The sequence below is a fragment of the Lissotriton helveticus genome, chromosome 10 (assembly GCF_964261635.1).
Source record: "Lissotriton helveticus chromosome 10, aLisHel1.1, whole genome shotgun sequence".
Classification (NCBI taxonomy): Eukaryota; Metazoa; Chordata; class Amphibia; order Caudata; family Salamandridae; genus Lissotriton; species Lissotriton helveticus.
Window position 1 is genome coordinate 354,043,351 of NC_136071.1, and position 14,923 is coordinate 354,058,273.

A 14,923-nucleotide genomic window follows, 5' to 3' on the forward strand; every position below is an offset into this window, starting at 1 on the left:
GGATGAGAAGACCATTCCACAAGAAAGTGGTTTCCTTGGCTTCTGTTGGAATATGTTCTTTGCCGGATATTTCTTGGTTATCCATTCACTGGGCATTTAACTGAAAAGCTCCATCATGCAAAGAGGCTACTGTGGGGAAAACAATACTAAAGATTTTTTATTTACCACTTTTTTATGCCTGTACCACATGGTGGACACACTGTTTTGCAACCGATGCACCCGTTGTGAATTTAAAATAGGTTCAAGCTTAAAAGAAAAATACTACAGAAGACCCTCCCAAAGGGACAGCCTGATTGGAGGATCGATCCTCATCTGCAAAAGCTCGGGATACCAAACTCTCCGTGCCCAGTACAGATCCAAAATAATGACTTGGGCCTGGTCGCTCTTGATCTTCTTGAGCACTCTGAACAGGAGTGGTATGGGCGAAAAGGCGTACATGAGGGAGACGATCACCGAGCAAGAGCCGCCTTCGAAACTCCAACGCGCAAAACTGCTGACATTGCATGTTCTCTTTGGAGGCGAACAGATCTAACCAAGGCTCTCCCCACTGCTGAAAGAGACCTTGTGCTACCCCCGGATGGAGACACCACTCGTGATCTGGCTGAGGTAGTCGGCTCTGCTGTTCAGGGAACCAGCAAGATGTTGAACCACCAGGGACATGCCCTGTTATTCCAGCCAAGTCCAGAGATGCAGGACCTCTTGACAGAGGTTCCCCGAACCACCCTGCCCCCTTTGTTGCAGTACCACATAACGGTAGTGTTGTCTGTGAACACTTGAACTAGCATTCTCTTGAGGGATGGTAAGAAGGCTTTCAGTGCCAATCGGATCACACAAAGCTCTAACAGCTTGATGTGAAGCCTGGCTTTCGCCAGAGACCAGAGTCCCCTGATCTCCACCTCTCCCAGATGGTCACCCCATCCCAGAAGCGACGTGTTCGCCACCTCTGTGAGATCTGGGTGGGAAAGAGAGAGGGAACTGCCTCTGACACAATCAAGTTTGTCAACCACCACTGGAGATCGTTCTCAGTGTCGTCCGATATCTGAACGAGGTTGGTGAGAATCCCCTGATGCTGCACCCAATGGAACTTCAGGTCCCACTGCAGAGCCCGCATGTGCCATCTGGCATGATCCACAAGCAGGATGGAGGAGACCATGAGGCCCAACAGCCTCGGAGTCATTCTCACCGAAATCCAGGATAGAGACTGAAACATCAATATCATAGCCTGAATATCCTAGACTGGCGGCTCGGGAGGATAAGGCTGAAACTGCACTGTGTCCAGAGCAGCTTTGATGAAAGAAAGCATCTGAGAGGGAGTCGGATGTAACTTCAGCACGTCGATAGCAAACCCCAGCGAATGCAGGAGATTCGCCGTAGTCAGGAGGTGGGAGACGACCGCTTGGGCGAGCCCGCCCTCAACAACCAGTCGTCGAGATAGGGAAAGACTGGAACCTCTGATCTCCGCAGATGGACTGTGACCACACCATCACCTTGGTGAACACCTGAGAGGCACTGGTGAGGCCAAAGGACACTACGGTAAATTGAAAGTGCTTGTAGTCCACCGTAAACGGTACGTAGGGTCGATGAGCAGGCAGGACAGGAATGTGGAACTAGGCGTCCTGCAAGTCCCATGCTACCATCCAGGGCCAGGGCTGAGCACGAGTGAGCATCTTGAACTTTTCCTTTTTTGAGGAAGTAGTTGAGGGCTCTGAGGTCGAGGATAGTGCGAAGGCCTATGTTCTTCTTTGGAACCAGAAAATAGCTGGAATAGCTACTACAGCCTATATCTGGCCGGGAACCCTCTCTACACCTCCCTTGGCCAAGAGAGTTCTGACTCCCTTGCGAAGTAAGACAAGGTGATATTCCGTCAGCCGATTGTAAATTCGAGGCATGGAACGAGGAGTAGTCTCGAAGGGGAGGGAGTTGTCCCTTTGGACTATTTGCAATACCCTGCCAGTGGTGGGGGTGATGACATATCCAGTCACCAACTGGACGCCCATGATCTAGGTGGATCGGGCTAGGAAGGTTTGGAGGCAGAGGGGGGAGGTGTTGTGGCCTGACCCAACTTCTGGCCACCCGACCCACAGGGTTGGGGTGAACAGAGTCGACGGCCACGCAGAGATTGCAGAACTTGCATGGTCCTCTGGCTGGGGTAGTGCTGGCATGGTTGGTAGCCCCTTACATAGCCACGAAAGGAGCTAAAGGCGGACGCAGGCCAGGATGACATTGAGAGGCCCAAGGACTTGGCCGTAGCCCGCGACTCCTGAAAGCGATCTAGAGTCGCGTCACCTTGTCTCCAAAGAGACGAGAGCAATCAAAGAGCATGTCCATAAGATTGTCTTGGACATTCCCTGAGAAGCCAGACGTTCTCAACCAGGCATGATGCCTAACGGCCACCGTCAAGGAAATATCTCTGCCCAGTGAGTCTGTTGTGTCTAATCCACATCGTATGTCACACTTTGCTGCATCTCTCCCATTTGCAACAGCTTGGGAGAGAACAGCCTGGGCCTCCTCTGAAACTTGTGACAGCACCTGCGCTCCCGTTTCCAATAGCAAATGGGAATAACGTGTTTACCGACCGCAATGCTTGGCTGGTGGAGAGAAGATTTTCTTACCAAAGCTGTCCAGCATTTTCGATTCCCTGTCCAGGGGTGTGGAAGGGAACATCCCACAGGAAGTAGAGGCTTGGACCACCAATCTCTTCCACAGCCCTACGCACCACCATTGCAAATGAAGCCCCCTCCTCCATAGCCAGGTAGAGACAGCATGCCAGGCTCTCGGGAGGTGTCCAAGCCGCTGGCATCACCCAGATCTTCGTACCAGTCCATTTCCTCATTGTAGAGCGGGGTTTCTAAGGGATCCTGCTGCCCCTCCCAATCTTCATCCAGTCCTAGCCCTTCAGAATAAGGCACAGGACACGAAATGGAGCCCAATGGCTCAGACGGCACCGGTCTTGGCATCAGTGGATGCCCAGCCGGCTCCATATCATCTGGAATGACGATGGGGAAACGCCGAAGATTGGCGCTGGCAACGTTGATGGTCTTGGCGTCGGACGAGGTGCCGGGGAAGGTTGTAGAGGTATGAGGTCGTAGAGGTACGACTGGTGCGGGTCGGGATCCAGGAACAGATCCAAGAGGAGTCCGTGTCGCCAGAGTCGTGGAACCGATGGGGTCTCCTTCACTGAGCCTGCGGGCCCGAAGGGGCACAGCAGGGTCAGGCCACCCAAATATGGCATACATGGCAATAAAGAATTCCTTTACCTGGGCGGGGGTCGCTACAGGCCCTGGAAAGGGAGGGAAACATGGAGCCGACCCAGGCACCCGCTCAGCACTGCGGGGCCTTGAACGCTGAGACTCCTCCATCTTGTCAGGTGACAGACGGGGCGAAGTCAAAGCACACTACAACTTGTGCTTTTTATGTTGCTTCTTACATGACCTTAATGACTTCGAGTGGGAGGAAGAAAACTTCTAACCCCCGGAGCGGTGCTCGGACCTTCCTCTCGACCGAGACCGGGAGCATTGGACGCCAGGCCGCAAGCAGCTTTTAGGCCTGCTCCCTCAAAGCTTTCAGCGCCATGGTCTAGCAGTTAGAGCATGACTTCGAGTTGTGGTCGTGCTCCAGGCACCACAGATAAACCAGTTGGGGGTCTGTGGTGACATGGTGCGGAGACAGGTGCCGCCTGCTTGAACCCAGAGGTCTTCTTGCTGGACATCCTATACACCAAAAAGTATGACAAAAAGTTGAAAAAAGTCTGTCAACAATTGACAGGGGGTAGCTCTCTGACGGATCTGCACCGCCTGGTGTGGAAAGAAAAGACCTGACATCAGCACGCCAGTGTGGCGCCTATAAAGACGACGCAGCTGTCGCGATGACGAACACGATGCCTACGGCATCACGCAGAGTCGATTGACGCCACCTATTGGCGCGAGGGGTACGGCTATCAAAAATCTTCCGGATCCAGACTGGCGCCTGGAAGTTCACAGATAAGGAATTTGCAGTTAGATGTCTCTATCAGATATTGTTTTTTTCATCACTGCTTTCCCTAGAATTTGTGGAGCATGGGATACTAACAGTGGGACATTCTTACAGGTTTTGTCTTGTCCATACGACTTGTCTGTCATCCAAAGCCGGTTAAGCCCTTTCTGCTGCTGACTGTGACTACACGTGAAAGGATAGTAACCCACAGGTTTGATTAATATTGAAACAAACAGTACCTAAGGAATAAACTTTGAGCAAACGAGTATTCAAGACTACTCCGATTATGTATTTGTAGATATGGTTGGTATACTTTCAGTGCCTAGATTTCGATAACACTAGCAGAGATGAACTAGCAAGTAAAACAACCTTCACTCAAGCTGTTTGAATGAAGTGTACGTGGTGGTTGAAACAGGTTGCATTAGGTGGGTTAATAGCATATTTAAGTTACATGTTGGTGGGTGGGGTGTGCAGTGCTGGGTATACATATTTTAGTCACACTAGAACAATATGTATGACTGGAATATGAAACCGCCAAGAAGACCTTTCACTTAAAAAAAAGATATTTATCGCTTATGAAGTGCCCTTTTACTGTAACAATCTTTAAGCAATAGTAATCTGTGACTCTTGCTCTTAGAAAATCTTAATCTTAAAGACACTCAAATACTCCTCCTCCTTTGACAGACCAATACAGAGAGAATTCCCCAGTCCAAGTATCACATAAGAGTCTAGGGCTTAGTTGACACTTTCTTGGTCGCCAATGTTTTTTGGAGCTAGACAATTCCAATGCTTCTGCGATGCTGACCATAGATCTTCGGTGCCATGCCACTTTGGCATGGAAGCCAAAGGTTGACAGCCTTTCATAATGAGTGGCTCAGGGGCTGTTTTCTTTGATCACTTTCTTTTGACTATCAATCAAAAGAAGAAGGGGGGACTAGGAACTAGATAAAGGTCCAGAACCCATGCACCAACTGAGATAAAGTATCAGCACAAAGAAGGGGGTATCTGTTCCATTGGAGGAGAAATAAAGTCTAAAGTGGAGTGTAGGTGGAAATTCTTCATTTAAGGAAGATAGAGCCCTCACACACCCATATGGGTGTCATGCTTCATCATATGCAAAACAATGTCATACATTCACCCCAGTACAGAGATCTGGGCCTAAATCCATCGTTTTTTTGCTCCCCATGCCATTCCAGGTTGAACCCAGCCATATGCAAATCAGTCTTGACCCTGTGCCCAATGGGAACAGTCCAGCCCGAACTGCCAGACCAGGTCCTCCCTGGACAGGAGACAAGCATCCTAGGACTGGTTTCGCATAGCACATGCTTCATCATAGGGCTTAGCTCCTTGTCGGGCTGGCGCTGCAATGCCCCTTGTGGCAGAGTACAGTGTGACAACTGAGGTCAGCCAATGATCAGCCGAAGAGTCGTGTGTAAGACCTACCCCTCTCTGCCCGTCTGGACGCAGTCATTGTCTGACTGCAGTTGTCGTGCAGTACTCGGCCACAATCCATGGGGGTTGGAAACAAATAACCATAGGGTTGGATTTCGTATAGTCAATTAGGGACCTCATTACCAGGTACAATTTACCATTGAACGTCCCATGAGATACACATAAAACATTCTTTTCGGGGGCTGTTCCCACCCTTCTATCACCACATGCAAACTAGCCCTGGTGCAGGATAGAAGTTACTCCTATACACAGTACTTTTGGTCTTGAAGAAATGCCCTGGCTCCCTCCTGCACCAATAGGCGTGAAAAATGTTGACCTTTTAAAAAACATTTCAAGTGTGGAAACTGTCACTGTCCATCACATACTATTGAGAGCTTTCTCACACTTCCCTGTTTTTAACTCTACCAAGGGGCTCATATAATAAACCCTGTTTTGAGACTCTTTAGGTTATTTTAACCACAGTTCTTTTGACGCGCACTCTACCCTAGATTCATAGAGCCCCTGTGCACCCATTCAACTTAAAGAGATCGCCACCAAAGAGCCCTCCAGCAGGGCCCGTGTGGCATTGAAGCGCGGGCCCCACGGGGAGCTAAGCCCTATGATGAAGCATGACACCCAGCTGGTGTGTGAGGGCTCTATCTTCCATAGAGTAAGACCCTTTTCTTAACTGAAGAATTTCTACCTACATTCCACTTTAGACTATTACTTCTCCACATAAACAGATAACCCCCTTCTTTGTGCTGACACAACATGTTTATGATTTTTGAGACATCAAAATCTCAAGAAACCTCAGTTTGCCTAGATGACAACATCAATAAGCCACCCAAGGTTTTTTTTCCTAGGTTTTGTGTTGTGTGTCTTAGCGGACTAACTTTGTGGAATACTGCAGGCTTGGGTTTTTTAGTACTTTTTTTGATTGATCTAGAATCTGGGATTCCTGCTACTTTATTATTTAGAGACCTCCATAGAGCCAAAATCTTTCACCAGCAAGAGTTGCACACTTTGATATCTTCATTTTCACGTTCCCTGATTCACTAAAGTTGTGGTAATGGCCAATTCATTGTCATCATTAAAACTTTTCTGACAGGTTTCGATCGTGAATGGACATGTAGTTCTAAAACTTTAAATATGTTGTGCAGCATTGTGGAGCTCAGGACGACATCTACCCAGGGTCAACAACCAACACACTTTATTTATGAAAAACAAGCCTTTTCCAAAGTCAACCACTAGATGGTCAAAGAATGCACAATATGTGAATAGGTTAATGGTGCAGAAAGTAAGGTTTCTAGGACCCCATCATTTTTACATCTTCATTTATGCACAGTATGATGAAACTTGATCTCAGACTGAGTTATGCTGTAAACTTTCAGACAATGTGATAAGTAGGATTCGGAATCAGAACTAATCAGGAAAATGGTCACTCTGCTGTTACCGAATTGATCACTTTACACATATGTAACCCATAAGATGTTATCTGTGGTATCTTCAGACACGCAATGGCCACTGCTAATTTGTATGTGTGAGAAACCATCTTGCAGAGTTTCTTAGAATGGAATGGTCCTCAGACACTTATGTCCAGGAAGTTCCCAAATTTGGACTGCCTTCCCATTATGGTTGTGCAGTTTTAACATTAAAAAAGATGGTAGAACATCTGCCGCTGGATGAGCTAACCAAGATCCTCTAAATAGTCTCTCTTTAGTCACATCTCTTTTTCAAGAAAGCTGAATATTTTAATAAAAAGTCTGCATCAGCCATTCAATGTCCTTTTACCATGCAACTATCCTGAACCCAGAAGACAGTCAAGCCAGTTTGCAATGGGTCCACTATGTCCACTCAGCTCAAGAAAATTAACCCACAACAAAACATAGGTTCATTTATGCATTTTCTGCTTCAACACTGAGGGTCAGTGAGAATTAATGCAAGCCCACACGTAGCTCATATTTGAGACCCTACTTGCCCCTTTTTGGATATCTTCTACAACACATTGTTAGTAAAAATTAGCACAGAAGGAGAGGAACGGAAAACTCTATGAAAATCTTATAAGGAGCTAAATGAAATAAATTGAATAGGGAAATTAGTTTAACTTATTTATCTAATTCCAGGCTACACACTTTAGGCTTTTGTGCAAATAGGAAAGAAGAAAATCAGGAAAAACATGAATCAGTGAGTGGTGGGGGAAGCTGTGTGGGGTGTGCCATGGCTCAAGAGCCCCTATAAAATCAAAAAGTGCATACATTAGCACATCTAAAACAATCCAGCACATATGCTACAAAGTCACAAATAAGAGTTTTACATTTCCTTTCCCTTTCACTCCTATTTTGTCGCACAAGTATTTCAGTCTAGCTGAATATTGACTTTGGCTACTAGGATCTGAAACCGTATTTTGAGCATACCAAAATGTGAACATACCAAATGTGAACCCTTAGCACATGCCAACACAGAATGTCAAAGCCCACTCTCAAAGGCATTCTGTGGAAGTGCATAGACACAGTTTTCACACTGGAGCACACAAGCTATATGAATGCTATTCTCTCCCCCATAGAAGCACACACACTCATGCCATACAAATCCATTCATAATGTGGAATATCCAAGTGATAAACCGGAAAAAATAGAAAGGAGACACTTTTTATACAAGGAAAGTAAACGTACAATGGGTTTGCTTCCAATTCATAAGCTTCTTTAACATCCACTTTAGAGGAAGAATCATCTGCAAAAGAGAGGGAAAAATTTGGTAAATCTGCCATTTCACACACTAAAAACTGTTCACTAAAGTTGATACAGACACATGGTGTCACTTCATGTATCTATCCTATTTGAATGAGTCACTTAGGTGTCAGCTAGAACAACACTCTGGGACTTGTACCATGCCAGTTTTACCCAACGTGGACCAAGACAGCAGCCACTTTAATCAAGTTCATAAGAGGGATTTCCTAGTCCACACATCAAACACACTTTTCTTCCCAAACAAGAGCATGTACATTCTAATGATTAACTGTTCTGAACAATGTTACAAACTCAGTCTACACATAATACTAACATGGTCCTGCTTTTAGAAAGCTTACACAATGGACAATCCTACTGTGTATAGAGCCAGCTCTAGTCACTATCAGTGTCCTTGGTCCACCAAATGTAATTACAAAGCTTATTCCACCGTATCTGTAAGTTAATGTCCATGTCTGCTGCAGGACCGTCTTTGCTTCCTTAGTGGCTGATGGAGGCACCATACCTGATTTGGTGCGTCTGAGAGAACAATGCATTACTGCTGTTACCATCTCCCTTACACTTGATGTTTGTGTTGGAGAAGCTCACAGTGCTGCTGCCTTTGCACTAACTATTTTCTAAAGTACCTAATTTTGTTAAAAACATTGTCACTCTACAAACACTGAAATGATTGGCATATTGGTTTAAAACTGCTTAATATTGTATTTGACAGTCTTATGTAGCACTCCTGGGTGAAAGCTATTAGGCGCCTCTGAAGTATACAAAAGATTGTTGAGGAAGTATGGAAACAAGCAGACCAGGAAAATGGAAATAAAAATCAATATCACTTTGGCCACAGTATTTCCATTGCACATCCATAACCCCTGCCCAGTCTTTCAACTGTTCAAAACACAAAAATCCTACCATTACCAAACATAGAAGATAAGCTCTCTTCTCTACTTCGCCAGACCAAATCTGACCCACCACTGATTTCAAACAGAAATAGGGGAACTAGAAGCAAAGATGCGCCTCATAACTGTGAAACTAGCCTTGTCCAATCAAAACGAAGTAAGGGTCTTGCACCATAATCATACAGGCAGTAATCAGTTGGAGCAGCTAATAGGACATGAACATGATTCTGAAATTAACCATTATGAACCAGTGTTCATACATAGACACATACATACACATCACCATCTCTCCCTCCTCTGTCCCCACCTGAAATATTCTTCCCAGTTCAACAGTTGTCTAAAACACTAGATTTCAGGTTATCTCAGGTGGAGAGAGACCGCATTTATATACCAAATCAATATTTTGAAGGCGACCAAAGATTTATACTCCAATTTACTTAGTACTGAAACAAAAGATCTGAACCCCCAGAGATCTGCTTTTCACTTACCACTGTGCACAGAGGTGTGGCGGGTTGGCGTTGAGGCCCCATCGAATATCGCACGATTTAAAAAGTCGATGGTGGACTCTGTGTAAACAATCTGGAAGACCTCACCAAGAAGAAGGCAGAGTTCCTCCGCAGCTGCCTGGAAGGGAAGAAAGAAGCAGACATTACCAAATGCAGTCACAATAGCTTATTGATGTGATGCTTGCAGTAGATTTAAAAGTGATCAGAGAAAATTGAAAGCAAGTAAACGAATTTCCAATTAATAAACTGTGGGCCTGGGTTACTTAAATAAGAACATCTGGCAAGGTTGCTTTAGGGAACACAGATCTTATTAATAGTGCCATAACCCTATCCATTGCGTTTAATTAATTTATCATCTCTGCTCAGCCTTTCTGATAGTTATTCTGCAATTCTGCTATGTCGGCAAAATCTCTTTAGTGAAATGCATTCCAGCATTGAAGTGTTAGTCTTGGTATTGTACTCCTACAATAGCTCTACTCTGATCTTATATTCTACTGTTTTCTCATCTTTCCTTATTTTCTCTCAACTACATGTTAGAATTCGGGGTCTCTGGTTGGCGCAAGTATTTACTTGTGACAAGCAGGGACCCTCTCCTCTAAGTCAGGGCAAAGGATGAACCCTTAGAATTACCCTTGCTCACCCTCTAGGTGCGTGGCGTGAGCAGCCAAGGCTATTCTTCAGGCGTTTCTGAGTTAAGCATTTGTAATCACCCACACAGTAAATATACCAATCCCCCCACAAATGGACACAAAGCTGTGGATATATGTAAAAATACTTCTTCTTTATATAAAAATATATCTATGCAGGTAAGACTTATCACAAAACCATTATAACGATTTTAGCTTAAGCCACAAGATTGTAATTAGGCAAGTATCCTTGGTTACAGTTCAAATATTTCCTTTCTAGTTCAGTTCACTTAGAGATAGTTCTTTTTGTTCTTAGCCTGCAATCTTAGGGGCCTCTTGCCCCTTTCCTGGACGATATGGCACTCCCAAGCACCTCTGTGCGCTTCGTCGCGCTCCTCTAGGCTCCGCACGGAAGGAAACCCCGGGCCCTACCAAGGCTCACGCTTCTCGCGTGAGCGGACCAACGCGGCGTACGGCTTCTCGGCAGAACGACGAAGCGTACCCGCTAGGGAGGGAGAGGCTAGGCGCACAAGATCTCTTGGCGGGGAATTCGAGGCGTACTTGACAGGAGCCCCTCGTAGTACGGCTCCAACGGCCCTCACCGACGGTTGTGAAATGGTACGCTTCGGGCGTACTCCGCTGTCGCACTCGTGCACCCAGAGGCTGGGAAAGGATGCGCAAGCGGCGTGCAAAGCCGGGTTGAGTAGTTGGTTTGGGGGGAAACAGAACGATGCGGACCCCAAGTCCGTTGAAGATGTCTTGGCGTGTGTCCAGTAGATTCAGGGGAAGCAGGAACGACTCGCACTCCTTCAGTGTTCGTCGGGGGGACCTCCGGACTCTCAGTGGGCGGCGGCTTTCGTGAGGCAGGTGCGGCCCAGATCCTCCAGTACGGTCCGTACTGGGGGCGCTTCAGGGGGCGGCACGGCCTCTTTCCAGGTCAGAGGGCGAAGCGGGGCGGCCGGGTACGCTTGAGACGTACGGCGGCTGCCCGAGGAGTAGATTGCGCTCGAGAGGGAAATTCCAGCGGGAGGGGCGAGTGAGGGCACACAACGCGCTCCAATGACAGGCAGCCGACAGGGGAGCAGGCGGCCCGGTCCACGGGGAAGAGAGCGACTCTGCACGAGCGGGGCTCTCACAGGACACGGGCGGCCAGGCTCCTGGGTGTCACGGCCCTAAGAGGGGGCAAAGGGGCACAAGGTCTCAGCTCCAGCAAGAGAAAGCACACGGTTCAGATGAGGGTGAGCGAAGGCACCAAGAACCCACTAGTCCTAGGGTTCAGATCAGGGGGCAAGCTCAGACAAGCCCTTGGAGAAAGTATCTAGCACAAGTCAGCAAAGTCTTTTCATTAAGTCTTCTCCTCTCCTTCCTCAGCAAGGCAGACAGCAGGCCAGTCTTCCAGCTTCTTCTTCTCCTTCTAGTTGGGCAGAGGTTCGTTGTGGGAAACAGGATTCTAGTTTGCAAGGAGCAGGGTTCCTACTTTTATACAGCATTTTCTTTGTTCTTACAGACCAGGGGGGCCTCTGCATAACTTCTTTCAGTCTCTGAGCACTTTGTTGGGTGTACTCTGGTCTCTCCTTTCAGGAAGCAGGGATGGCACATCAGACGCTCCACAGGAGGTGGAGCCAGCATTGTGTGGACAGGGGCAGCCAGGATGAGTTTGTTTACAGGCTGACCTCTTCCTGGGCCAGGTGTCGGGCTGAGTCATCAGCCGCTCTCCAGGAAGTGGAGCCAGCATTGTGGTGGCAAAGCACAGCCCTATTCAGAGTCCAGGGGCACTCCCACCAAGGTGTAATCCTTGCATTCACCACCTGTCATCCCCCAGCCCTGTCACTCACATAACCCAGACAGTCAGATACACAACCTAGCAGAGGCGGGCTGAAATGGTTAGGCAAGCAAATGCTAGCTTTCTAAAAGTAATAGAAGGAGGGGGTCCCAGTGGAAACAACAAACAATAAAGCAATAATTCTGATTTAAAGAAATAATAAAAAACCAGCATTCAAATCCTCAAAGTTTATAATCACTGAGGGATCACGTATAGTAAATACATAATACATAGGCAATTTATTCAAGGTTGTATTGTGCCCCAGGGGGGGAGAGGGAGGGAGGATGTGATCATACTGAGGATGAGGAAGTGGTAGGAGTGTGTGATTGTAAAATCAAACTTTCAAAACACGATTGGCAATTAATTATAGAGCCAAAGCAGCCAGTAAATTAATGGCACACATCATTTAGAAAAGACATGCTTCACAAAATGCAATAAATCAAAATAATCGTGGCGTGAAGCTGACACAAAGGAAGTAATAGTCGACGTTTCGACCCTCTTAATGATGCAGGGAATAGTAATGTCCTTGCTGCGGGGTCTTCATCAGGACCAAGGGATAGGGGGCAGGCACCTAATAAACATAAATAGAAAACTCTAATTACTAGAGGGGTATGATTCCTGCCTCATTATTCATCACAAAGGTAAGTACAACCATGTGTCTGTTATACACATGATGAAGCCATACTCGGTTGGTGTAATAATTCCAGCAGCCCATCTTGGCCTAAGAGAACAGGTAGCCTTACAATAGTGAAAAACGAATTTGGCTGTAATTCACTATTAGGACATGCCACATACATCAGAGCATGTCCTACTTTACACTTACAATGCACCCTGCCCTTGGGCCTACCATAGGGGTGACTAATATGAAGCAAAGAGAAGGTTTAGAGGCTGGCAAGTGGGTGCACTTGCCCAGCCAGCATGTCAGTACCAGACTGCACGCAGGTTCTGCAATGGCAGACCCTAGACAAATTTTAAAAGGCTGCTTCTGTGGGTGGCGCAAGCAGCGCTGCAGGCCCACTAGCAGTATTGGCATTCACAAGCCCTGGCACTCCTGGTGCACTCTACTGGGGACTGACAGTAAATCAAATGAACCAATCATGGACATCAATCACATTTATACTTTACATTGGGAGCACTTGCACTGCGGCACGGATTGGCCATGGCGCAGTGCCCTGAGCAGCGGACACCAGCAAAAACATCTGAGGCACATCAGCAAAAAGTGGAAGGGAAACTCACGCCAAGGTGCCAGGTCTAACACGTGTCCCCTCCAGCTGAAATGTGGGGAGAACTACCCTTCCCCAGGGAGTTCCTCATCACTAAGGCGGAAAAACCTGGACAGACCGTCAGCATTGGCGTGATCTGTGCCAGGGCGATGTTCCCTTGTGAAGTCCATACCCTGTAGGGAGATGGACCACCTCAACAGTTTTGGGTTCTCACCCCTCATTTGCATCAACCATCTGAGGGGCCTGTGGTCTGTCTGAACCCGGAAGTGAGACCCAAACAAGTAGGGTCTTAGCTTCTTCAGCGCCCAGACCACAGCAAAAGCTTCTCGCTCTATTGCACTCCACCTACGTTCCTGTGGAAGTAACCTCCTACTGATGAAGGCTACAGGTTGGTCCCAGCCTCCTCAGTCATCTGTGAGAGAACAACCCCTACATCATGCTCTGAAGCGTCTGTTTGCACTAGAAATTCCTTGGAGAAATCAGGAGCCAAGAGCACGGGCGCCGTGCACATGGCAGTTTTCAGGGTGTCAAAAGCCTTCTGACAGGTGTCAGTCCAGATCACATTCCTGGGCTGCTTCTTAGAAGTCAGCTCTGTCAAGGGGGCCACAATAGTGCCATAGCCCTTGACAAACCTCCTGTAGTACCCAGTGAGCCCCAGGAAGGCTCTTACTGCAGTCTGGGTCTTGGGGGGTTCCCAAGGCAGGATGGTCTCAATTTTGGGTTGCAAGGGTGCCACCTTGCCACTCCCCACTTGGTGTCCCAAGTACACCACTGAACCCTGCCCGATCTGGCACTCGCTTGCCTTGATCGTGAGGCCTGCCTTGCGCAGTGCCATCAACACTTCCCAGAGGTGTCGCAGGTGGTTTTACCATGTGCTGCTGAACACCGCGATGTCATCCAGGTAGGCGGCGCTGAACTCAGCTAGTCCCGCCAACACCTGGTTGACCAGTCTCCGGAAGGTGGCAGGGGCATTCTTCATTCCAAATGGCATAACCCCAAACTGGAAATGCCCATCTGGTGTAGAGAATGCTGACCTCTCTTTTGTCCCATCGGTCAAGGCGATCTGCCAGTTCCCAGACATTAAATCAAACGTCGTGAGGAACCGGGCAGCCCCTAGCCAATCAATGAGCTCATCAGCTCTGGGGATGGGGTTCGCGTCAGTCTTGGTGACTGAATGGAGTCCTCTGTAGTCCACACAGAACCGGAGTTCAGGTGTGGCTCCCGGCGCAGCAGCCTTTGGGATCAAGACCACGGGGCTGGACCAAGGACTGCTAGAGGACTCAACCACCCCAAGAGCAAGCATTTTGGAGACCTCCTCCTTGATGCAGGCTCTGACCCTGTCAGTTACTCTGTAGGCCTTATGCTTCACAGGTAAGCTGTCTCCTGTGTCCACATCATGGACGCACCAATCTGTGACACCAGGAACCAGGGAGAACAGATCTGGAAACTGCCCCAGCAATTGGCGGCAGTCATCCTGTTGTTCAGGTGTCAGGGTGGGTGAGAGGTTAATTCCATCCACTGACCCATCTTTCTCAGAGGCTACCAAGAGGTCAGGAAGAGGCTCAGTCTCCTCCTCCATTCCATCATCAGTTGCGAACAACATGCCCACTTCGGACCTCTCCAAGTGGGGCTTAAAGCGGTTAACATGTAGGACCCTCAAAGGGTTCCTGGAAGACTGCATGTCCACCAAGTAGGTGACAGGACTCTTG

The 14,923-nt window shown here is 47.7% G+C and overlaps 1 protein-coding gene across 2 annotated transcripts in view; it reads right to left on the reverse strand.

Moving 5' to 3' along the window:
- The window catches only part of CCM2 (CCM2 scaffold protein), a 349,754-nt gene that overhangs the window by 18,890 nt on the left and 315,941 nt on the right, over nt 1–14,923 (reverse strand). For both annotated transcript variants that reach the window (XM_078662564.1, XM_078662563.1), the window contains 2 exons: nt 9,526–9,661; nt 8,076–8,133 (listed from right to left, as the gene is read on the reverse strand). In XM_078662564.1, the coding sequence (XP_078518690.1) occupies nt 8,076–8,133; nt 9,526–9,661 (194 nt within the window). The remainder of the gene's footprint in view (nt 1–8,075; nt 8,134–9,525; nt 9,662–14,923) is intronic.